Genomic DNA, 25487 nt, shown 5'->3' with positions numbered 1-25487 from the left:
TATACCAAAATTGGATTGCGTGTGCCAGCAGACAGTAAGGACTATTTGATAGGCCTGAATGGGGGTGTCAGTCTTGAACAAGTTGAATAGAATTTGCTTTTAATGTCATTTTTGGATCAATACGTTCAAGTATAGTCTTGCGAGTCAACTCTAAAGGAAACTACATCTCACCATTTACTCAAAATTTAATAGGAAAATGACAACTCATTCTTTAAAGTAATAAGGGTTATGTATGCAAGCTAATCATTCACTCACATGGCACCAACAACCTTCCAGTTGTCATAACATTACAGTTTGAATCTAAGCCTACAATTGGCTTGTGTTTGCTTTCTGCCCCCTTCCTTATGAAACAAAAGTCTTGAGTTTTCCAAACCTCAAAAGCTCAGCTGTAAAACTGTAAGAGACCAGCAAGAGGAAAAGGAAAGTTTCCTTCAAAGACGTCTGGAGTCACTGCTGGCCAGTCCTGCTCTCTCCCTCCAAACATTAACTATGGCTTTTGACACTCGTCCTTGGAAAAGGTCCAAATGTGGCAAATGGTAGAAGCAACATTTCTTTACCCTCCTGCCTGGAGCTCCCCACGATACGGAAGAGTTCTAGCGGGGGCATTCATGGGTGAAACAAGGAGGTCAGCTACTGTCTACCACGCTTACTCACGTCTGCAGATGAAATAAATACACCCATAATGAGATCTACTGAATTAAAAATCAAAACCCTCTCATTTGGTTGGAATGCCTGAAAGAGTCTGGACCAGAGAGTCTGCACAGTAGCAGTGAAAACACAGGCTCATTGCCATTAAAAATGTTCTAGGAAGTGTGTGTGTGTGTGTGTGTGTGTGTGTGTGTGTGTGTGTGTGATGTATTTGTAGCAGGATACTGGGAAAGGAGAAAATTTTTAAAATCTGGAACCATATTTTTGTCTCTGCCGTCCCAAGCTGGAGACATTAAAAACACAACATTTCCAACATTTCCTTCAGTTCAATTACGCTGGTTTGGAAACCAAAATTGTCCTTAGAAAAGGGGGAGAAATCCATTTATATTCCTTTTGAGGCAAAAAGGGGGGGTTTTCTGGCAAAGTCTTTAGGTACAATTCAGGATCAGGAAACTTAATCATCCAGTTCAAAGCTTGTCTCATCATAGAGTTCGGGGCGCGCTGACTTCCTGTGCCGAGAATACTTCAGTTGTAGGAGATCACCCATTTCATCCAGGTTTTCCAAAACCTGCAAAAAAATTGCCTTCCATCAGTTATTCTTTAAACCCCCTACACCCCACGGAGATATAATCTTCTATTGCCAACTTCCTTGATTTTAAAGAAAAGGAGAAGATCCAAATCACTAAGGTGTGGCTTATAAACCAGCCCTCGAGGAATGTTATATGCTAATTCATTTTATTTCATATCCTTTAATAGTCTACCCCACATTACAAATATTTAACTTATTTTTGGGGTGTGAGGAGAGGAATAAAAGCATTGGACCCATGCTTACCCTTTCAGGCTTTATTTTAAAGTTTAATGACTTACATATATGTTTTAAAAGATTTTCTTTATTTATTTGATAGAGAGAGAGGGAGAGAGAGACAGTGAGAGAGGGAACCCAAGCAGGGGGGAGTGGGAGAGAAATGGGTTTCCCACAGAGCAGGGATCCTGATGTGGGGCTCAATCCCAGGACCCTGGGATCATGACCTGAGCCCAAGGCAGGCGCTTAACGACTGAGCCACCCAGGTATTCTTAATGACTTATATTTAAACTTGTGGAAGAAAGAGGTAAGGTTGCAGATTATATTTGGGTTTATGTCCTCATGACACAGCAAATCAGTCTAGGTCAGGGGCAAAATGGAACATTGCAGCAGCTGGTTAGTGTCCTCTTTTCCCTCCGATACTGCCCCAACCCCAGCGATGAGTGTTTAAACTCATCTCTATGTTCCATCGAATTGTAGGACTTAAAACATAAGGGACCGAGAACTCTTCTGTTTCAGTTTTCTCCATTCAGACAGATAAATGTATCCCCAATTTTCCAAAGCAACTACTGAGATGGAGAATAGACAAATGTTATTTTCCCATCTAGTATATCACTGATCTTATGGTATTAGGCATGCCTTTTAAAACGTGTTAGGCCATCTTGACCTGTCAGATGAGGAGGACAACATTAGGACTTAATGTTTTGAAAAAGGTGCAGATGTCTGTTAATTCTGGAATGAATGACTAGTGGGACTAGTGAGCTTTCCTCTTTGGGAAGTCTTTCAAATGTATCAAGTTTGATATCCACCAACATATGAAGAGTCTTTTCTTTCTGGGTGGTAGCATTATAGGTGGTTAAAATGTTCTTTTACTTCAATGTACTTCTTAACTTTTTACATCAAATCTAAGCACTAAGACAAAGTAACAAAAGTTATATTTAAATTACATCAAACTAGGATAGTGTCTATTGCTCTTGGCTGAAGGTGGGGATGGAGTAGCTCAGAGTGGGGCATCTGCACGCTTGGAGGAGATGAGAGACAACTCATGAAGGTGTGGGAGAACATAGGATTTCTAGTCGTTTTAATTTGTCTTTTTAACTTCCATTTTGGTATTTGCTATAAAATGTACACAATATCTTGACAGTGTTTATACAACTTATAAGTGGATTTATGTTGAAGCCCACTGATCAGATGACCCAGAGGACACCTGTACTCAAAAAAGGCAGGCATGAATTACAGAAGAAGCATCTTAGTAAGAGGGAGCTGGGAAGGGCTTCTTCCCACATTTGAGCTTGTGCTCGAGATGACTTTAAGGAAGCAGGGACCAGTCGGGGTTGATGTTGTTCTGAGTGGGTGAAGTTCAGAGATTGGTCCTATGCAGAATTCTTATGGGGCAGGTGGGATGACTAAGATGAGGTCATTTGTAAAGGAGCAGCCATCACTCATGTTAGAAGAAGGAAATTCTAAGCCATTTTGTGTATGTAGAGTGGCCTCATCTCTGCCTTGGTCCAAACATGGTTATAGAAGGAACTTGTCTACTATATGCATTTTCTGTGAGTGTTATGTTCAGTTAGCTACTTCAACGTCTTGTTTATTCAAGGGTCATCTTACACTTACCCATATGTGCATATTAAGGAATATGCTCACAATTTTTTATTGATATAGGTGCCTGATTTCAAAAGTTTTGAGGCATCTGTCTAGATGATGTCTCCGTGCTCCTTCCTAGCCAACCATTCAACAGGATTAAGAACGTTTGAAGAAAATCCTGAGGTCTGATGTCTCCCGAACTGGGTATCCATGAATACCTCAATGCTGTTGGGGTCACAAAAAATATAAACTCCCCACTGCTGTCTACCCCCTCTTGTCATCTCTGGGAGCATGCTCCCGGTCATGTCCTTTCCTCTCCTATGCCTACTGTCTCTCATTACTTTTTCCTCTCTTCATGTGTAAACATGCCCAGGTCTTTCAAGGGCTTTTATAAACCTATTTTTCTTTCTTTTGAGGTCAAGCTTCTTGAAATATCTGTCTACTTTTTTTTTTTTTAAAGAAACAACTTGTTAAAACTAATTACTAGAAATATATACACATTTTGGAGAACCTAGACAACATAGAAAGCTATAAGGAACCATGCAACAAAGTTCACCCATCATCTCAAAATCTAGAATTAACTCAGTTATTAGTATGTCATGCAAGAAGTTGTTATTATGTATGCACTTTGTAGTGGACACTGGTTTAAGTCCTAAGAATGTAATGGTGAAGCAGAAAGAAAATACACTGTGTATATAATTTATTATTTGAACTCGAAGTATTCACTTTTTTATTCTTTGTATTACTATCTCCTAGTGTATGTATATATACATATATACTACATATACACGCACATACAACAATCCATAATACATGTTATATGTGCATGTATATTACACATATACACATAATTCATTCCATCTTCATGTAGAATAACTCAGTCATATATAATGAATGACTTCATACAATCCCATATATAATTCCCACCTTCATGTTCCACAGTTGTCTATATTTCTTTTCCAAAATGAATTTATATTATCTGTTATCACTAGTCACTTATTTATTAGTATCTCCTCTTAAGAGTTTTTGCCCCTGGGTTTTGCACAATAGTAGACACTCAATATGTTTGCTGAATTGCTTGACACTAGGAGACAGTTCCATTGACTCCAAACTGACTGAGATGACTTAGTTGTCTTCTCTCACTCATTTCCATAAAGATCAAAACCAAAGGACAATGAAATGTGGTTTTGAAATCATTAAAACCCAGTGTACGTCTGGATGATATGATGGACCTGTCTTTGCCAATATGTTGGTTAGTTGGGTCGTATTTTCATACGATGGGCTTGGTGGCTCTAAAAGTGTCAGTTTGTGAGTGATTGCGGCTAAAATAGCACATCAGATTAGCTTTTGCATTTAAGATCAAGTAAATAGCACAACATATGGCTACTCAGTCAGTCTTTTTTATGAAATCAAAACACTGCCTTGAGTCAAGTTCTGCACTAACCTCATTTTTCTTTCCTATCCACTGAGTTGATCACATTGTTGGGCATTGTTGGCAACCCTTTGTTTTTCCGCAGTGAGTTTTATGAGTGTTGTTTTTCTAAACCACCAATAGAAACTCAGGGAGCCCCAAGCTAGCTCAATAAAAGAACCTGCTCACAATGCAAAGTGCCAGTACCAGAGGTTCTGTTGGCCTGTGGGTACTCACTGTGTCTAGCATCTCCCGGGTATGTGCTGCTGAAACACAAAACCGAGCCCGAGCTTCTGCGAGGGGAGTAGCTGGAAATCCAACGACCACCACCCCGATTTTTCTATTTAATAGATGCCTTGCAAAAGCCCTACGGGAAAGGTAAAAGAGAAGGTTAGCTGAGAGATGACAAAATTATGTGGCAGGAAAAAGAGTGTGGTTAATCGACTTTTCTGATAACAACAAATAGAAGATGATTGAAATTACTAAACTTCTGTTACGTGTAATTAATTGACAAGGAAATGGGGACAGTGTCTTGATGGCACCCAGAGCTGAGGGTGCATATGATAGGGCCTGGCACACCCATTAGAGCATTGTGAGTACTGAGTCTTTGACACTGAGCAGAAAATGCTGATGTACACGACCCTGGTATAAGGAGTCAGCACTGATATACAAATTCTTTGTCTGCAGGGTTCCTAGGAACAGAAGCCCCAAAGCTAACCAAATGCAATTGCATAAAGAAAGAACGTATAATAAGTGCAAACTTGTATGTTTTAAAAATCCAATACCAATAACAGAGTATGAAAATTTCAAGAAGCCTATACTTAGTGACTCTTATTTAAGTACCAGGATCTGAGGGTCTGCCAGGAGATAGTCCCGAGCTGTATTATCACTCCAGAGCCATATTTTTCCCCCATTAAACCAGAGGTGAAAAATAGTAAGGGTCTCCTCATTTTTTATTGTGTGACTAAATCCACCCCCGTATGTTCAAGGATGATAAACCCATTGACTGAGTTAAAGGGGGAACAGGTAAGAGGGATTCAGGGAAGAAATGTGTACACACAGAGAGGCTGGCCCGTGGATGCAAACTGTAGAATGTAGGTCATAACTATAAAGCTTTCTGATACAGGGTGTTACAGATTAGAGGGTGTAATGTTTCTCCGTGGCGATTCCTTCCCTTTATCTTCTTCTAGACTTTTTCTTATTCAGAGCTAATCTCAGTAACGGTTCTGGACTATCAAACTCTCAAAAGTCTAGATTTTTTTTGTGCTAAGAGCCAAGGTCAGACAAAAAGGCATGTGCCCCTACGTGAATCTTGCCCCACTTTATGCTCTGTTGCTCTCTGCAGGAAACCTTGCTTACTAAATGTCTCTGCCCATAAGCAAGGTAAATGCCTCAGATCTGTTCTTAGCATTAAGAGGCTCCGGGTGTCCTTTTTAAGGCTGGAAGATGAAAGCAGCACCACAGAAACCTTCCAGTCGTAACTTAGGAAGAATTCTTGAACCAGACATGGAGAACTAGCCTGTCCATTTATTTATTCCTCTTGCCATGGAGCTGTCTGTCTTTTTGGTTGCCTCACGGAGAATGCATGTTATCAATGGAGTGGTGGAGATTGCAAGGTCTAGGGAACACAGTGTATCTGGCCCTGTGGCCCAGCTAAGGCAAGAGTCACCTTTGATTTGGACAGGGAAGATTAACAAGAAGATGAAGCTTTCTGAGAAAGTTAGAAAAACAGAGGCTGTGCTTTTTCTTGTTCACCGTATGGAAGGCTGCCCATGGAAGGGCACACGATGAGAGCTCATAATTATCTGAGAAACAAGGCAAGTGCTTTTATTGCTAGACTACAAACCACCTGACCCATGATCTCAAGCTAATTTTCGGGACTCCCCAAAGACCATTTTCGCTGTCTGCATGTTTCTCTTTGTACCAGAGGAAGTGAGTTTTGCCAAAGAATGTAGAGCAAAATATAGGACTGTTGATTCATTAGGCTAATCTGAGGCCTCCCTGGAGCACTTTCAGCCTTAAAATTTACACTACTAATCCTGGCCTCCTTCGGTTAATGTGTCTGATTGCCCTGATCATTTTATATAATGAGCCTCTGGATTTGTACTCCCCAAAACAAACGAGAGCCTGTAGTGTGAGCTGAAAGAAGCTGGGCTACATAGATAATAATAATAATAATAATAATAAGTGGTTAGCAATGCATTACGGGCATCATCATTGTACTGCATATCCTATCATCCTGAAAGAGTATGACGAAGCCCATGGAAGGAGAATGTAAACTCTGTATCAGAGACTAAATATAATATATTCCTGATTATTCAAATGAATGTTTTATGGGTGAAATCACATGATACCAAATGTTGCAGAAGATTCCAGTGGTTGAGTCGCAATGAAACTTTGCTCTAAAAGATACCTTGCTGGAGAGGATATTTCATTTTGCAGTAGACGGACAGGTGGAGAGATCAATATCAAAGGGTTGAAAATAAGCAAACGAAGGAAGTGCTCATACACTGACTTATACAATTAACTCCTTGTCTCAAAAGCTTTTCTCCATATAAACTTTCTGTTGAAGGAATATCTGAGAAGAAAACAAGGCCAGGGGGCAAAGAAACTTTTGGCAGCAACTCCTGCCAACCAGAGAGGACATTACCTTTGCTCACTGACCTATTCTAAGTTTCCTTAGACAACTCAAGCAACTAGAGTGTTTTGTTTTGTTTTTCCCATTCACTGGGTTTGAGGCCTTTTGATTCATCAAAGATGACATTGAGAGTTAAACTCATACTGTGTGTTTGCCTTAATGAGATGTGTTTCCCCCTGCTGTGGACAAAAGCTTCAGAGGCTGTGCTATGCACTGAGAAGAACTCTGGTTCAGGAGGCAAGCAGAACTGGCTCTGAATTCTGGGCTTTGCTGCCTATAAGCTGAGTGACCCTCAGTAAGCAATTTCACTTTTGTGGGTCTTGGTGTCTTTGTTTATAAATTAAGGCCAAGCATCCACCTTTGGTGGGTGATCACTGGATTGGACAGTCTTCCTTAGCATAGAATCAGCATTTAGCCACATCCACTCCTCCTTAAATAACATCATCATTGGAAGGCAATAGATGGTTTGACATATCATCTAGGCTCTAACATGGCATATTTGATTCACACAATAGCAGGATCTCCACCTACTATTTTCCTGAAAGTTCTATTTTTATTAATGCAACCAAAGATTGCAATAATTATTTTTGGAGAGCCATGCAACCACGGTGACTCAATCTTACACTCAGTTGAAACTAATAATAATAATCATTGTACTAGTAGAAGTCCTAGTAGTAGTAATAATAACTACCACTGCTGAAGTACTGATAGTATACCAAGTACTATGTTAAGTGCCTTATATACATTAACAATTAAAACTACTAATAATAACAGATCCCACCTAGTAGCTCCTATATGAGACAACAGGCTGCATGCGGACAGACCTCATCTTGTTTAACTGAAAGAACTATGAAATAGGTCTTATTGCATCCTGTCGTAAAAATGAGAAAACTGAGGCTTTAGAAAATTGGGCAACTTGTCAAAGATCTCCCAGCTAGCAAGAGACAGAGTCAAATTCTTCTTCATTCCGAACTCCTCACTACACCAAGGAGCACAATTCTTACACATAACAGTCTCTGATCTCATTTTTTCACATTAGCTTTTGTCCAGTTAGGACTCCCAGCATTTAAAGGAGCAGAAGTACTCCCTCTCTCTGTTATTGCAAAGGTAAATTCCTGAATTTAAATGCGTTTGTTTTAACTCTTCATGTACTCTTCCCACGGCATGGATTCATACTACTATTCTAGTTCCAGCCTCCCCCACCAAAGTCAGAACTATCCGGCACGCTCCCCACGACCACCCTCCAGCATTGTGCACTTTAGATGATCAATAATAAGACAAATTTATTGTTGATGTCTTCATGTGAGCTAATGATAACATATGAGATGGACATGGGTTAAGTGTGGAATATTTCTTCCAGAACATACCATTTTGCTAACCATTCTGAACAAATGTAGGTTTTCATTTTGCCTCCCCAAATCAGATGTTTAGGATCATATGCTACTTTGAATCCCTGTTGCCAACCCTCCCTGCCCTAAGTACCGAGCAGCATCCTGTGGGACCTTTCTGTAGCTCAGTATCCTCTTGACCACTCCATACACTGTTAGCCTGACCCAGTTTTGTGAACAAAGGGCCCACTGGTGGTAATGGTATGGCCTGCAAATTAACTCCTGTGTGGTTTTAACTGCTTGTTATTTTGCTGTGGTGAAATGATAGAAGAATGTACTCTGAAGAATTAATCAGTTCTATCCACCATGAGTTCTCAACTGATAATCCCAGAATCTCTTCTCTACTCTTGAAATACTCTACCAATCTTTTCACTCTTCGAGAGTCAAGCAGAAATTTCCAACAATGGAGTTATGTTGCAGGAGAGTTAGGACTTCTAGAATCTTATAAATATGTATTAACTATTACTTTCTACTGTGCACATGGTCAGACACCCAAATAAACATTTTATATTTATAAAGGACTCTAATTAACTTCTTTTTAATAACAGAAGTAGTTAGTCTGTGGCAGGTTGGAGAATGGCTCATGTATCAAACTGTCTATGCCATATTGAGGAAAAGTCACTTTCTTTTTATGTAGTTGTTCTCATGCTTAATTTCAGAATTGCAGTCAATGGGAAACAACTCCACATAGGTTTATAGGAGAGGCATTAAAATTTAGTGTTAAGATTGTGAGCCTAAGTTTGGGTTTGCCTCTTGATAGTCTCTTGATTTTATTACTGCTCAACTTGTACGACTTTGGGCAACTATTTAATTGTCTGCAGCCTCAGTTTCCTCCACACTTGAAATAAGGCTGCCTTCTTCTGAGGATGGGCATGAAAGTCAGTGGAGAAAGCACAGAGTCTGGTAATGTTGTTTTCAAATGTTGAGAGATATGGTCTCCAGAAGTTCTCCCGGAAAGAGGCTGTGGGACAGAAGTAGGCATGGATCATCCTTAATTTACAGTTGAAACCTAGACGGTGACACCCAAATTCAAAGGGCTTGTAAGTGGTGGACACTTGATTCTCTTCTTAGAGGGCCTGTGAAAAGGCCCAGCTGATGGGCTGGCAGGTGGTTTCCAAGAAGCTGTGCAAGCGAATTCTGAACTCGGCACCCCATTCCAACTACATAAGCATTGCCTATGCAGAAAGAGAGTTGTAGAGTCAGAAGCACTGTCTTAGATCACCCTGGGGCTTCGGGGTTATTCTGAAAGCCCATTGAATACTCACGCTACTTTAGCAGGCATGTAAAGGAGCAGAGGGATGACGGGAGACTCTTCATTGCCATAGATAATGAATCCCATTTCATTCAGTCTCTGTCTGAAGTATCTTGTGTTTTTTGCAAGTTGCCGTACTCTCTGCAACCCTGAAAGGAGACAGACATGAAATACATCAATTCCCACCAGGAAGAGAGAAGCAAAGGTCAAACTGACTTAGCAAGTACCTATGTCTTTCTGCAGGCCTGCATCATTAGCTGGGAGGGGGTCAAAATAGGGTGGGGAAATACCTCTTGGTGAGCAGGTATGGGCACTGATGTCTGAGAGCTGTTCTGAGTCTGGAAGCCAGGATCCAGTGGGGTATGGTGCTGTTAGGTTCTGCTAGCAAGTAAGGGCAGGCTAGCCTATGGGGTGGGGTGGGCAGAGAGTGTGTCTAGTGAGAAGGAAGGAGACAAGCTATCATTTACTAGGTACCTGCTGTGTATGGATCTGTGATAGGTGCTTTATTTTATTTATTTGTCATTCTTTTAATTTTTATTTTTATTATTTTTAAAATTAACATATAGTATGTTATTTGTTTCAGAGGTGTGTTAAGTACTTTAAAGACATTAACCCAGGGGAAGGGAGTGTGACAAGGAGAGACACACACTCAGACACAGACACACAGACACAGAAACAGACACACACCACACCTGTTGTTGGTAGAAGCTTTTCAGCCACACTGGGCTGGCCCTTTAAGTTGGTTCTCATCCAAGTCTCTAATCGAAGAGCACTTCACCTAACCTGAGTTTGAAGAGGAAACACATCCCTGGACAAAGATAGGGCCTGCTGAGACCAGAACTGTTTTGTGAGGCATTTGGTAGTGGTACAGTAATAGAGGGAAAGGAATCGAGTGAATGGAAGAAGGGGACCTCTGTTTTCCCCAAGCTCGAAAAATGACAGCATGGGCTCCAAACAGAAGGTCAAAGAAGGTAACATGTGTCCCTTTCCAGGTTATTGTTGCTTCAGCTCAAAAGCTTACAAAAGCTTAGCCTCTGTCCTCCCTGTATGTCCTGGAGGTAGGTTACACATACGTGATGGCAAAGACAATTAAAGAGTGGAAAGAGTTCTGAAGACATCTGTCTACTCCATTACCATCTCCAGTGAGGCAAGTGAGCAAACCAGCCAAATCCAGAGTGTGTGTGCTTGGTACAGAAGATTTAACAGAATTGGATGTTTAAGTCCCCTAGAAATCAGTCCAACATTTGCATCTAATGCAAAGTGGCTGTTGAGCAGGAACAGCTGCTATAGCTGACTTCCATTATGATTGGTTGGGGTTTTATTCAAACTGATTAGTCTTTGCTTTACTGGTTTTTCAATATTCAGAACATCACTCCTGGGTGTCTGCAACTCTGCAGATGGAAAATGGTTAACATGTCAGTAAATATGTCAATCACAGTTCTCCAGTTCCTTCTTGGAGAAATGGCCTCAGATTGTGTCTTGACAGAGGGTTGAACAGTGGACATTTCCCGCTCAACATCCTTCCTCCAGGGGGCCATGATGTTCAGACAGAGTTGGACATGACTTTCCTCTTTTCTACAAGGTTATCATATGACCAAGGCCTAGCCAATTGGAATAATCCATCCCTGTAATTATTGGTTCAATAATGATGAACTATAACGTGGGCTTATCAGAGTCTTTCCGATCTGTTGAAGAAGTATATAAGTGAGGTGATCTGAAGCTACATGTTTGTCGTCATATGGAGGAAACCTGCTTGAGAATGATGTTAATGCAGAAAGCCAAGGTATAAGACAGTAAGAGTCCTGATGGCATCATTGTAACCTAAGGCCTAGCCATGCCTAAATGAGACTGTTTTTTGGACTATCCCAGTATGTTTCTTTTTCTTAAGCTATTCTGAGTTGCATTATACAACCTATAACCAAATGTGTTCTGAGTAACACAGGTGGCCACTTTATTGAATGAGGTTACCTCTAAAGGACAATGCTAATATCAACCACAATAGTACTTGCAACTCACATAATATCACATAAAGCACTTGACAATAATTTATTTAGCCTTCGCAACAACTGTGTTGAACTAGATGCTATATTCTCATTTACACATGAAAAGAAGTCAAGTGACTCACCCAAGTTCACATAGTTGGTAGGTAGCAGAGTCTGAATTTGAATCCAGGTAATTGAGTTCTAGAATCTGTGCCATTTACCTCTACATTATGCCCAAGAGTAGCAATGGATGATGTCTATCCAGGTAATGGATGATAGCCAACTCTTTACTAGAGACTCAATAAAATGTATCTCTTCCAGCTGTTAGAATCATTGTTATACCAAGTTTTTCTCGTAGAGGCAGTTCAGATGTTAAGGACTGAGCAGTCTTTCAACAGCCTCATGTTGTAGAGAAAAGGAGTAGGACATCAAGGACTAGAGGCCTGCCCCAGGGGAAGACTAGCGAACTCCCTTCACTTTAGTTGGGGGGCCTGATGGGCTACTCCTGAAAAGTAAGGGTGAATCAGAAGTAGATAGGTCCCCAAAGGGCACATTCTTCATCCAATCATTTGACATTTTTCAGTAGGCTCTATCACTCCCAAAACACTTCAGCTCTTCCCTGAGAGTTTTGCTTACCAGACCCAAATCTACTTGACTTCTCTGGCATCTTAAATGTGTTAACAATATTTGCAAAAGAACAGAAATTTAGTTGAGGAGAACACCAACCAAGAAGGAGGGGTGTTGAATGATCCAGTTGCCTCTGCTTGTTTTCTGTTACTATACTTCACTTAAGCCCGGTTTTCAAGGAAGACTCCCCTCTGACTCTGCCAGCAGGTTATGATGGAGAAAGCATCTGGATTTCCCTTCAGGAAAGCTGATGTCTCAATTCTACCATGCTGGCCACAGCTAATGGATGCGCAACACTTTTGATTGAAGGCCAGTCTACTTGGGTGTTGGCCAGAGAGCCATGAATTGGTCTATCATGAAAACTTTACCAAATAGATAATAAATATGAATTAAACCAATAAGGTCCTCTTGCTGGTAGAGGAAGAATGTGAAAAATTTAGAGAAAACCAACAATTGGCATTAAGACCTGAAATGGAGAGACACAGAGAGAAAAGCTTATAATCAGAATCTATAAGACACAGGAAGCCGCTGGTCAGTGGCTGTGATGATAAATCATAAAAAAAAGAAGTGGGCAGTGCAAGGTTAGTCAGTAGCAACTGGAAGATAAACAGAAATAGGGAAGAGCATTTAGTCTAGTGGGCAGACAGATATGACATCTACAAATGGATGGAAAATTGCAACTCTAATGAGTGCTGTGAAGAATACTATATGACTAGAAGTCAGTACATGTTTAGTGAGTTGAGATTGGAAGGGTAGACAGATGTTAACAGGCAAAAAACCAGAGGGGAACATTTCAGGTATAGGAAACAGGAGCAGTGGTGTGTGGAAGAAAAGAGTGGTTGAAAACAAGGTAAGATGTGGTTAAATGTGGGGCAAGAAATAGGCTGGAATGATGGGTAGATTTTCTTAAAAAAAAAAAAAAGAGGACAGGGATAGAAGAATTCAACATTTTGTGGCTGGGAAGAGAAAGAACTTACAAGGGAGACAAACAGAGCAATCAGTGAGGAAGAAGACAAATCAGGAGATAAAATAGTGTTTACCGAGTTTATCAACATGGCAGTCATTGATAACCTTTATTTTGGGGTCCCTGGTTGGGACTTTGGTTTTCAAGAAACAGGTAGCTGCAAATATGATTTAGTTTAATGCATATATGCTTTTATTTTCCTGCCCACCTCCTTCAAAAAGGGAAAGATAAGCCCTCAATCCCCAAATTCCAGATTTATATAAATGTTGCTGCATAGAAAAACCTCCTGGGGGCTTAAAAATGAATTGCTTTGTAACATGCCGAAGTGATCCTTGGAAACTTGTATATGTACAGAAAGCACCTCTTTGAAGGCCAGAACTAGAGACAAGGAGGAGAATATTTGTTTTTACTTAAAAAGAAAAAATTTCATCTATACCCCGAAACTAGGGGAGTATAAGGAGTAGGGGGAGATTGTGGAAGAAGAAGGAAAAGAAGAAGAGGGCTGGAGTAAGACTTGTTTTAAAGGTGATTCAAATGAAGTCACAGATCTACATCCCAGCCACCAAAATGTATTCCATATGTCCTGTCGCCTTGTACGTTTAGTTCTTTTGTTGATCGTTAGCTGCACAATGAATAGATGACTTCATCAGGCTTGGTGTGATGATTCCTAAATGATCCCCCTCAAAGACTAGAAGGATTTCCTGGCCCGGAACTGCATGAATGACTTAAATTGTTTTCCCAGTGGCATTATCTTTGCACTTGCCCATAATGACTCATCTATCATTGGGCTGCCCAGCTACTTAATTGGCCCCGTCTGTCCCCTTTGCCTTGATTAACCCAAGTAACTGGATCATCAGCTAATGCCATTACTTTACTGCTTGTAGATTCTTTGGAGAGTTGACCAAATAGATCAGAATATGGATCCCAAGGGTAGCTGACTCTAAAGAATTGCCCTGTCTTTTCTATCTTTGAATCATTTAGCACAACATGGCTGACAAGCCATTATGATACACTTCGTGGTCACCATGTTTTCTTATATACATCACTATTAACGCCTTTGAGGTCCTTTGCATCGGCCAAGATACAGCTCCTTTCAATTACTCTATTGCTCACTCTTTAAAATTGGAAACATTCTACTCCTGTAGGGCCTAGGGGAAGAGAGGAATTTATGCAAATAACATGCTACTCATCTAGACAGGATATGGGTGATTTTATTAATTGTGGTGTGCTTTGAGATCCTTGCTTGAAGAGTGCTTTGTAAGTGTAGGAGGAAATTTTTAGCACTTGTCTTTTTGCACAGGGATGGCCAAGTAAGGGTGGCATGGATACCAGGCATTGCTCAATTAGAGACTCTAATTCAACCCTTTCTGGTTCTTCTTTCACACATCATGTAAAAGACAGGGCGGTCTCTGTTCAGATAATTAAGTAAATGAGCTGATCCCTTATGTAGGGTTCCAGAGAGTTTATAGGACTGTTTATTTTGCTATATTGTGGGTTCTCTGTAAAAGGGAGAGTCTTTAGAGTTAAATGGACTAAAAAACAAAACAAAACAAAACAAAAAAAACACCGAACTCCCTCTGGACAATATATGGTTTGATACCTCAGGTTTACCTGTAAAATACAGATAAATAAGCTCAACGCCCGAAAGGTTGGTGGAAATAGAGGGGTTAATGCAGAAACATGCTTCATACTGTGCCTGGCACACAGTAGGTATTTGGAAGTCTAATTACCCTTTTTTCCATAGGGCAGTAGTTCCTAGCAACCTTAATAGCACCTCAGAATCATCTGGAGAGCCTGGCAAAGCCCCGGTCGCACCCCAGATCAACTGAATGAGTATTAAATCAATATAAATCAGGATGGGACAAGGCATGAATTTTGGTTTCCAGGAGGCATAGCCATGGAGACTTGGATGTCTCAGAAACGGCCTCCATTGCCAGTCGAAGCCCACAACCATGCCTGTTGGCAATAAGTGCCTGACTGTGTCCTGGCTGTGTCCTTGGTAGTGGAAAATAGAAGATGGGCATATGTCCTGGCCTCTTCTTTGGCACGATTACCTCCCAGCAGTTAACCAGTGCTTGGATGCTTGAAGAGTATGTTTTGTGGGGCTGACCTGCTCCCCTGACAGCTATCTGCTCTGACTCGAGATCACCCCAACTATCAACACCCCCACCGCCCCCCTCCGCCATCCAGGAGGCTGGATAAAAATCCAGCTGACCTGTACATTGCTGTTCTACCCATTCAGATTTCTAGCTCTGCCAACTTGAGAGATGGTCTAGGTTACCGGAGGCCACAAATACTTTAACCTTCTCTCCAATGCTGTTAAAACAAAAACAGCTGGGGCAGGGGAAGGAAAACAAATAAAACACAAAGCATCCCACTACAAAGCTTTGCAGTCCCCTAATAAAAACAATCGTCTGTGGTGTTTCCAAAAATATGCTTGGGAGAACTCAACCTCCAGAGGGCCAGAAGGCATTGCAGACAGTGGAGACTCCCGGAATGACCTGTCAAAAGCTGAAGAAGGAAAATTTGTTGTCTGCTAAACCGTTGGCATGCAAAAAAACAGAGAGTCATTTCCCTCTGAAGGACTAAGTGGAAAAGGCGGATTTCATGAGCTTGTGAGCCAACCCGGGTGCCGCTCTCTATTTTCTGCAGGTTTGCAAGCTCACTTGTTAATAGAGGAAACATGAATGTGCCCAGATGCCACAGAGGGACTAATTTTATTATTTTCCAGGCTTAAAAGTGCACATAAAGAAATACATGCCGCTATCCTTCCCTAAATTGTTTAGCACGCCGCCATGACAGTCGGAATTCAGACTGGACAACCTCGAAGAGGCTCTTAGGCAGCCTTGCTTGGAAAACGTTGTCTTTTTTTTTTTTTTAGAGATGGGAAGAGCCTTCCCATAAAACATCTCTTAAAATTTAAGAAGTCGATCTTTCTAAAAAATCACATTGATATTAAAGAATACCTAAATGACTTAAGAATGCCTCATCTCCTTGGCTCTTGCCCCTTCTTTGTCCATTCACTCAAGGCTCCTCCCCCTGGCATGGCGGGGCATGGTCTCTGTGGTGAGATGGGGGGTGGGGAGTGGACAGGACGGACCTTGGAGTAAAGTGTCAGTGTGACAGCAGGAACCCAGCGGTCTGTTATTTTAAGCTCTGGAGCTCAGACAGGACATTTTGTTTGCAACACACTTAGGAGCAAAGTGATCTCAGCTAAGATCAAGAAGCTACAGGGCAGGAAGAATCATAAGAATCACATTAGCAGTGACAAGCTTCCCAGTGGGATGGAGAAAACTGTTTGGAGTGGTTTGCTGAGAGGAACACACATTTTTATCAGGCACTGAAGCTCTCCCTTTTGATGTCTGGATTCCAAGGTTACAGCATGTTTTATAGTCACATACACATGTTCCTGGGACTCTTCAGGCCACTTAGTCACACCCCCGGGGAATGCACATAGGAGCAGGGAGGCCGGACATCCAGGGTGGACAGCTGTTTGCACCCTGCCTCCACCTCCCTACCCATGACTCACACACACCATCAGGAGTTTCACCCACGAGAAGAGAATGGATAGGTCTTGCGTATCTATTATTATGCACCAGAAACCGTGTTTGGGGGCCCTCTTCACAGATACCGAAACTGAGGCTGGGAGATCATTAATGCGTTACCCAGCTGACCTGGAAACGGGCCGTACCTCCTGGGCTAATCAAAGTCTGCTCTTTGGAGAGAAGCTGGTAAACTTATTTCTGATGAGGTGTGAATTCCATGATTCATGGATTCACAAGTTTTGCAAACGAAAAGCACTCACTATGTTCAGGAGCCAGACCAGCTGGGAAGGTGAAGTAGAAGATGTGAACATTCTGAGACGGTTTGCAAGGAAATGTTTGCATGGAAGACAGGGCAGATAGCAGACAATATACAACTGAGCGGAAGAGACTTAAGAAAGGTGGAGACAGAGTTGGCAGGCTTTTCACACAGTAGGGCTTCCTGAATATTTACAGAACGAATGACAAGATTTAATGGTAATTTGCATTTCAACAGAGAGCAGTGTCTTCGCAAGTCACAAATTGTGGAAGTTTGCACATTTAATGGGGTAATTTGGAAGGCTAGGGGCCATCTGGGAACTTTGTAAATTAGTGATTCTTAAGCACAGGAACACACCAGAGTCTCCTGGGAATCTATCTTTTTCTAGAATACATACAATAAAGTCCCCCTGTCCCCCACCCCCCACCCCCGGGATTCTGCTCCAGAAAGACTCCTGGGGTAACTGTGTCGCCTCCAGTTGAAAATCATTGCTTGAAGTCATGACTGCTATTGTGGGTGTTGATTCTACAAAGATATTAGGGCTGATCCCAACCGAAGACACCAGAAAGCAATTTCGTTTCGCAATATTTTGTACTCCATCTACAGATCTGTATGTAAGATTCCACCTGCCCTTCCCTTTTTCTTTTTTCTTATTTATTTATTTATTTAAAAAAAAATTTTTTTTTATTTTTTAATTTTTTTTAAAGATTTTATTTATTAATTTGACAGAGAGAAATCACAAGTAGACAGAGAGGCAGCCAGAGAAAGAGAGAGAGAGAGGGAAGCAGGCTCCCTGCTGAGCAGAGAGCCCGATGCGGGGCTCGATCCCAGGACCTGAGATCATGACCTGAGCCGAAGGCAGCGGCTTAACCCACTGAGCCACCCAGGCGCCCCCCTTTTTCTTTTTTAAATGAAGATGAGCAAGTGACTCATCAACTCTGAGCCTTCATTTACTGATCTGTTAAATAGGGAGGATAGCAGTAACTGCCTCACCTACTGGAATGCACCATGGAAGAAATGCTTTGGAATTTTGGAGCAAAGAGCTAGAGGTGGTAAGTGAACATTGTGTGTATCTAAGTTTGGAGGTGGGGAGGCACCTGGAAATGGGTAACTCACTTGCCATAACATTTGCATCACAGTCATGAGAAAGATCAGTGGAGTCAGACCACAGAGAGTTCTGAAGGGCACCCCAGGATTTGGTAGGTTTTGGTGGGTAGTAGGGAGCCATGGCAGCATCATGAGCAAGACATGCCATGTTCTGAGGGGGTTTAGGAAGAGGAAGCACATGGTGTATAGCACATGGTTGACGATGAGGGAAAAAATGGAGTTGGCAAGACAAGTAGGAGGCCAGAGTGGCAGCAAACTCTGAAGCAGGTGAAGGGGTGCACGTCCTCAGCTTATTGGGATCTGTGGCAGGAAGGCAAAGGAGGCAGCAAAGGACAGGTCCTGGGCTAAGCGACTGGGTTCATGGGGTCCCCTGAAAGGTCTCTGTGAGCCCATGCAAGTCAACGTGGCCACCAGGAAGTCCCATCGAGGCAGCTGCCTACATGATTCCACCCTCTGGCTTTGAAAGTGTCCACTGGGAGTGCACGGGTGAAGCCGCAGAGAGGCGGCATGGGGGGACATTGAGGGAACCCTCAGCAGAAGGCCGATCAGACTGCCCTGCCCCCACTACAACAATAGCATCAAGGACAAGAACTCAAAAAGTATGAGCCCCGTTTCCTGGGTCCCATGTCAGCTTTACCGTCTGGGGCAAGGTACTTCATCTTTCTGTAACTCAGGCTCGTCACCTATAAAACGGGACTAATGACAATGTAATAATAATAATATCCATTCCATTCCATTCTGCACATTAAATGTTAAGCACTTGGAAGAGTGTCTGCACACAATAAGTCCCTATGAGTACTGTAAAATTTAAAAACTATTTATATCTGATAATATGGATGCTCATATACATTTCATTTGAAAAAAAATTCTGTAGTTCAAAAATATTGAAAACTATTCATTTGAACCAAAGACCAGACCGACTGACTTGGATTTGCCCTATAGGGCTGTGTCCCTGAGCTCAGTGGAGGTTAGGAGGTTATCTGTGGCACCTGCACCCAATCTGGCTGTTCCTGGTCCCTTCTCAGGTTTTTGTTTTTCTGTTTTTTTGTTTTTTCTGTTTTGTGGGATTTTTTTCAGTGTCTAGGACATGTCCTCCAATCGCTTCTTACCCACCAGAATCAAATGTTCACTGGGACAATTTTCAGTTTCAGTATTCAAGTTGAAGAATCAGACTATATATAGTCCTCCTATTTTAGAAGAGTAAAATAAATTTTAGGGACATTAACCTATACCTGAGGCCTGATCAGGTGAGCCCTTAGAAGGGACTGGGCTCTCCCTGAAGAAAGAGATTCAGGAAGAGAGGGGGGAGATTCCCGAAGATTCGAGAAGGAGATTCCCCATTGCTGGCTTTGAGGCAGAGGGAGGGGCTGGATGGTAAGAAGTTCCAGCAGTCTCTAGGAGCAGAGAGGGGCCAGCACGCAGCTGGCAAGGAAATGGGGACCTTACCCTTGCACCCCCAAAACTGGATTCTGCCACTAACACGTGAGTTTGGGAGAAGAGCCTGAGCTCCAGAAGAGAAGCCAGCCATAGATACCTTGGTTTGGCCTTGAGCTCAGAACAGACTATGCCCAGACTCCCGACCCAAGGAGAGCATGAGATAATAAATGATGTTGTTTTAAGCTGCTTAATTTGTGGTAATTTGTTATGCAGAAATAGAAAACCAATACATTCGTTCTCTCTAGCCCAGAGCACACGCCGGGCTTCTCCAGGCACAAATCCACCTGCTTAATCCTCCCCAGCTGCGGCCTCGTGTAGCTGGTTTTCTCCACAACTTGTCCAGAAAAGAATGGGGCTGGGGCAAGGCACCCATGGCATTTGGGGTTTTTGCTGCTTAGCTGAACATGAACCAGTGATGGGAAAAACACAGGTCAGTATGAAACAGCGGCTTCCCTTCACCCTCTGTGACGCTACAGCTGGAACCGCGTTCTTTCCTTCTCTAGCTGTACTGAGCCAACATGAGTTCCACATGTGTTCCATTACGGACTCGCCCATCTCTGCGTCCCTCGACACAGAGGACAAAAGCCAAGAGGAAGCTTCTGGAGGGACTCATGGTGTAAAAGGATATCTTGTTTGCAGGGCGGTGGACGGAAGTGGCCACACTAACCTTTTGCCCCAGTGCCATCTAAAAGACAAACAGATCCTCTTTACCCTCCTGCTAAGGAAATTTTGTAAGGCCTTAAAGCAAGTGCAGAATTTACGGAGCTGCCCTAAACCTCCACCTTTGCCTAACCCTCACGGCGAAACAAATGAAGGGATGGAACATCTGGCGAGCCAGTTCTGCACAACCAGACCAGCTTCCCCTCCTCGCAGGGGTTCAGTTTGCCGGCTCCTTCTGTGTTTATGGGATAAACCCAAGCCATCCTATGTGCACAGAAATGGCAACAGGGCAGAGAAGCAATGTCTGTCACTTGGCTGGCTCAGCCCTGCCTGCGGTCCACACATACAAAAAAAGAGCCAGGTAGGACTTTCCACCCCCACCCCCCAGCATAGGTGATTAATCACTACGGAGGTAGTCCCTCAGTTGAAAGCCAGCGGAGCGTAGCGCCCGGCCATCTGTTTTGTATTAGCTGTTGCCGAAATGCCAGTGGCCTGAAACCTTTGGAAAGACCACAAAGCCCCGAGCGTCTTTCTCTGCTTCTGTCTGGTCCCCAGCGGGTAGCCAAGCACAGATCTTCAGGAAGAAGCAGTGAATGCCTCCCTCAACAGTGCCTGGGCCCTCACAGGGCCCGATTCAGGTGGGGTGCTCTGTGGACCCCGCTCGTACTCTCTAAGGGACTTCCAAGGGGCAGAACGGAACAGAAAAGAAACTGTAGGAAGCTGATCTTGGATCTGCTCTCTGCCGAGGTAGGTGCTAAGAAACATGAGAACTTTTAAAATCACATGTCTATTATTGAGTTTCTTTGCCCCAACCAGGGTTTTTTGGGTGTTCACTGCTTTTTTCCTCCCTTTGCAGAGGACACAGAATTCCCCGGGGGAAGAGTAGATGATGAACAAGGACAGCTCTAGAAAAGCTCAGTGATGCGGACGGATTAAGGTATCTATAGCTCCCACAAGCACTGAAAAAAGGCAACAGCTTCTGAGGGAAGTTTGTGACTGTATCTCATGTCAAATACAAATAGTAAGAAAGTGAGAAAATTCGACTGGAGAGCAAATTGCTGTCACCCTGCGTATTCCTCCCTCATCCCCTCCCCCACCTCAGGCCCTAAATCTTCCCAGTTACTCACTGCTATTTTTAAACCTATCAAACTCAAGTGTAAAAATATGCGTGCCCTGTTCCAGGACCCAGAGCAAAGGTCCAAGGTCACAGCTGGAAGGCACTGGTGCCACTTTCTCCAAGTCCACGTCGGGTTAGAAGCGGGGTCAACACCTCACCTGCCAATCTCATGATAAAAGTTCACAAATGACTGGGATGAATGAAATAATCCATACAAAATGATTTAAAGATGAGGCATGCTTGTATTTTCCAGTTTGAATAATTATATTTTAAGTCTCACTCTTTTTTTTTTCTTTTACCCTTAGATTTTCTCTCCCGAGGGTTAAAAAAAAAAAAGGAAAATGATGGAGATTCATAAGTTGATGGAAGTTCCTTGAAACACCTTGCCATTATATTCCGCTCTTTCTCTTAATAACTGAATAAAAAAACAGATTAAGCCTTCAAAAAATCTGTTTGGCAAATCTCAAATACAGCAGGAACGATCTGGAGAGAGCTTGCCCATTTAGGCATAACGGAAACAAACAGTGCTTCTCAAAGTCGATGAAATGCTTCAAGCAATGTGGGGCAGGGTCATAGCTTCATGTGATCTCGATCTTGGCACAAACTCTCGTTTTAGTTCTCTCTCTGGTGCAGAGTGATGAGTCACCTTGACTAGTCACCTGCTGGGTGCTGGTGTGATAAACGTCAGAGGTTCAATCCTTGTTCAAGTCTCTTAGCCTCCTTTAAGTCCACGGTCCCCAAAGAACCCAAGGGTGGCTGAATGTGAGGTTTGGGTTGATTCAAAACCAGCCCCTCCATTTCAGATAACTAGCCTAAATGTGCTTGTTTATAAATTGCACGTTTTAAATTGCAATGTTCTATGTTCTGTCCCATCATGTTCCCCCTTCCAGAAAAAAAGTCTGACTTGTCTGAGAGTACACTACTATTTCCAAAATATACGTGCTTCCCTGATCTGGCCTGACTTCCAGAGCTGTCTTAATTTCATGTCATTTTAATGTCTTCTGGAGAAGCATCATGCCCAGGGTCCATTTTTCTGCCTTCAAAGAGTGCACGGTGTTGGGGAATTTAGCAACAAAGCAATGATAATGATCTTAATACCTGCCGTGGCCTAGGACTAGGTTCTGTGCAAAAGAAGCAGAAATGGTTGTAGTAAAATCCAGAGTAGGACCCCCGAGAGTCCCTACAAAAGGAAGAGAGATTTATCTTCAGTCCTTTGGATTTTGTTTTTCGTTTTCTCTTAGCTACTTTTATTCTGTCTCAGGTCAAGAGATTTAATCAGTCAACAGGGCAAAATTGGGAAACTGTCTAAAATATACAGTGTCTTCCTACAGTATACATCCATCAAAAGTCTAGGAAAGAATGTCCCGGACTGAGGTTAAGGATTGTGGCAAAGCCTGGCTAGCTACTCACTGAACCCATTTCCTTCTAGGCAGACAGTTACTTCATTTCCCTGGCTCCTCTGTGGTCAGGTAAGGTCATGGGGCTGAGTTATGGTCAATAGAATGTGGGCAGAAATGAAATGTACCTTTCCAGTTCCAGCCCGTGAAAAGATTGCCTATTTCATCCCCTCTGTTCCTCCTTCCTTCAGTGGCAAGCTTGGAAGCTATATATTGAAGCTTGGAAGTGGAAGCTACAAGTTGGAAGGAGGTTGGATTCCTGGAAGAGAACTGCCTATGCAAAAAGAGCAACCATTCTGGACTTTGTATGACCAAAAAGTATTTTTTTTTATTATGTTAAGTCACTAATAATATATTGTCTGCTACAGCAACTTATAACCTTAACTAATACCAGCCTTATAAGACTGTGTATATCATGAAAACTTTCAAGGGTTTAAAACCCTAATGCCTTTCTATGTTTCATTGGCTAAATGGTATAAAGGGAAACTGTAATTTTTGTGTGAGAATTTTAGTTTCTCAACCTCTCATTACTAGTCACCAAGTAATGTCATGAAAACCTGAAGTTTCTTGATTGAAAAAGATCCTAAGTGCAAATCATCATTAAGATAGAGTAGGGGAGAGAAGAAGGCCCCCCCCCCCCCCAGTGTATTTAGTGGGAAATACCATTGTGGATGCCTCAGAATCAACCTATTCTCCTCTATTTTAGATACATACTTTGCCTCGGACAGAGGATTAGCTGGTGGCCAGTCCTTGCTGATTACTGTGTATAAAAAAGTCACATGCACTTTTGGGCTTTGGATGTCTCCATGGGAAACGTTAAGTAAGGGATTCAGCTAACTGCTTAGATAATTAAAGGAAAAACTCCATTTGTGTTCCTGCTATTTGGGTAGCATTGGCTTGAATTACCCAGCTTACTCACCTCTGTATTAGATGGTGTCTAGACAGAGCCTTAGTATATGTGATAATATAAAACCACTCATTTATCAAAAGAATAGGAAAGGGACCCTAGATTTTGGACTGTACAGGTATCAATCAAAGGAAGTGATTCTAACTCCAGTGTTTGAACCAAAATAATTCTCTAGGTAATTTCTAAAGAAACCATAATTGTTTATAGGTAGTGATTAGGTTCTAAGCCTTGCCCAGGAAATCTATTTGGCCCCAAATCTGGTCAGTGAGCATTCATTTACATAGTTGATGCTTAAGACACAATTAATTAACCAAACGCTATCTATTCGGAAGGCTGGGTTGGGGGCCTGTGGCTAACATAGGAGGGATAAATTGAAGGAGATGGAGGAGGGAGGCAGTATTTTCTGAATGCAGTCATTGAGATGGGGCTTCGAAGGCTAAATGGGGATTAGGAGATAGAGAATAGGTATAAATGCAGGGCACCTGGGTAGCTCAGTCAGTTAAAGCATCTGATTTCGGTTTAGGTTATGATCTCAGAGTCTTGGGACCAAGCCTCACATCGGGCTCCATGCTTAGCAGGGAGTCTGCTTGGCACTCTCTCCCTTTCTCCATCTTCCCCTCCTTCTGCCCCTCTCCCCACTCATGTTTGCTCTCTTTCTCCCTCAAATAAATAAATACAATCTTAAGAAAAATAGGTATAAATGGGTTGTGGGAAGAGATGAAGGCCTTCCAGATGGAGGAGATATCCTGAGCATCCATAAGGGAGGGACCAATGCCTGGTGAACAGTTGATGGGATATGGCCAAAGCTCCCGTTGAACGGGGTCATACATCCCATCAACATATATTGCTTGGGGTTGGGGACAGGGTCGTATCCTCACGGTATTTGTATTCTACTGAGGGAGACAGACAATAACCAAGGAAGCAAGTATATAATTCCAGGTGGTGGTGAGTACTGTGAAGAAAAATGGTGCGGAACAGGGGAGTAGAGAGAGTTACCCACAAAGAAATGGGTGATATTTTAGAAAGGGGGTTAGTGTTGGTGGCAGGAGTTAGAAGGGTCATTCCCGCATGAATTCCCATTCTAAGATGTTCTGAGTCCAAAGTTCATCTGGGCCCTGAGTTTGGTTCTGAACCAGTTCTGAGAGATGAGTGGGTGGCAGAAAGTAAAAGGGTATTTGTGTCTGTCTGGGGTCAGGAGCAAGGAAGGTCTTATGTGGGGGTCAAGGGATCAAAACAGGGAAAGGATGCAAGCTTCTGGGGAACCAGAGAAAGTTCTAATTGTTTTCTTTCAATTTGAAGATAGATTCTTTCCTTGTTGATGAGGCTAAGAAAAATTTTATCAGTGCCAATTTTTGAATTATCTGATGATTTTAAACTTGATCACATTTTAAAATTTTATCAGTGCCAATTTTTGAATTATCTGGTGATTTTAAACATGATCTTAACTTGTTCAATGAACAATACATGCCCCCTTCCATTAATTGTTCCGTTTTGCACAGAAACCAGTCATCTTCAGCCCCTCAGATATTCTCAGTGAATAGAATCAGGGATTTTCCAACGATGGGACAGAACACTCAGTTTTAATTTTAGGATAGGCGATGTTGCCGTGAAATAGTGACACCATAATATAAGCAAATTTTGATTTAAAAGAAATCACTTCCTCACTTCAGGGATGGAGAGCCTCTCAGAGGCATAGAGGAGAGGGATCCCATTCCCCGAGAGCCTTCATTCCCCAGCTCTGCCAAAGGCAGCATGGGATGTG

The 25487-nt window shown here is 42.4% G+C and overlaps 1 protein-coding gene across 1 annotated transcript in view; it reads right to left on the bottom strand.

The window, feature by feature from the left end:
• Positions 1–82: 82 nt before the first annotated feature.
• The window catches only part of SPTLC3 (serine palmitoyltransferase long chain base subunit 3), a 134995-nt gene continuing 109590 nt past the window's right edge, over positions 83–25487 (bottom strand). Inside the window, exons 10-12 of the mRNA XM_004754211.3 lie at positions 9740–9875; positions 4686–4815; positions 83–1216 (exon numbers count right to left, since the gene is read on the bottom strand). Coding sequence (XP_004754268.1) covers positions 1103–1216; positions 4686–4815; positions 9740–9875 — 380 coding nt within the window. The 3' untranslated portion in view covers positions 83–1102. The remainder of the gene's footprint in view (positions 1217–4685; positions 4816–9739; positions 9876–25487) is intronic.

This window comes from Mustela putorius, unplaced genomic scaffold (assembly GCF_011764305.1).
Source record: "Mustela putorius furo isolate JIRA1106 unplaced genomic scaffold, ASM1176430v1.1 tig00000253_pilon_pilon_pilon, whole genome shotgun sequence".
Lineage (NCBI taxonomy): Eukaryota > Metazoa > Chordata > Mammalia > Carnivora > Mustelidae > Mustela > Mustela putorius.
The sequence above is the reverse complement of the archived record's forward strand: the minus strand, read 5'-3'. Positions and strand labels throughout refer to the sequence as shown.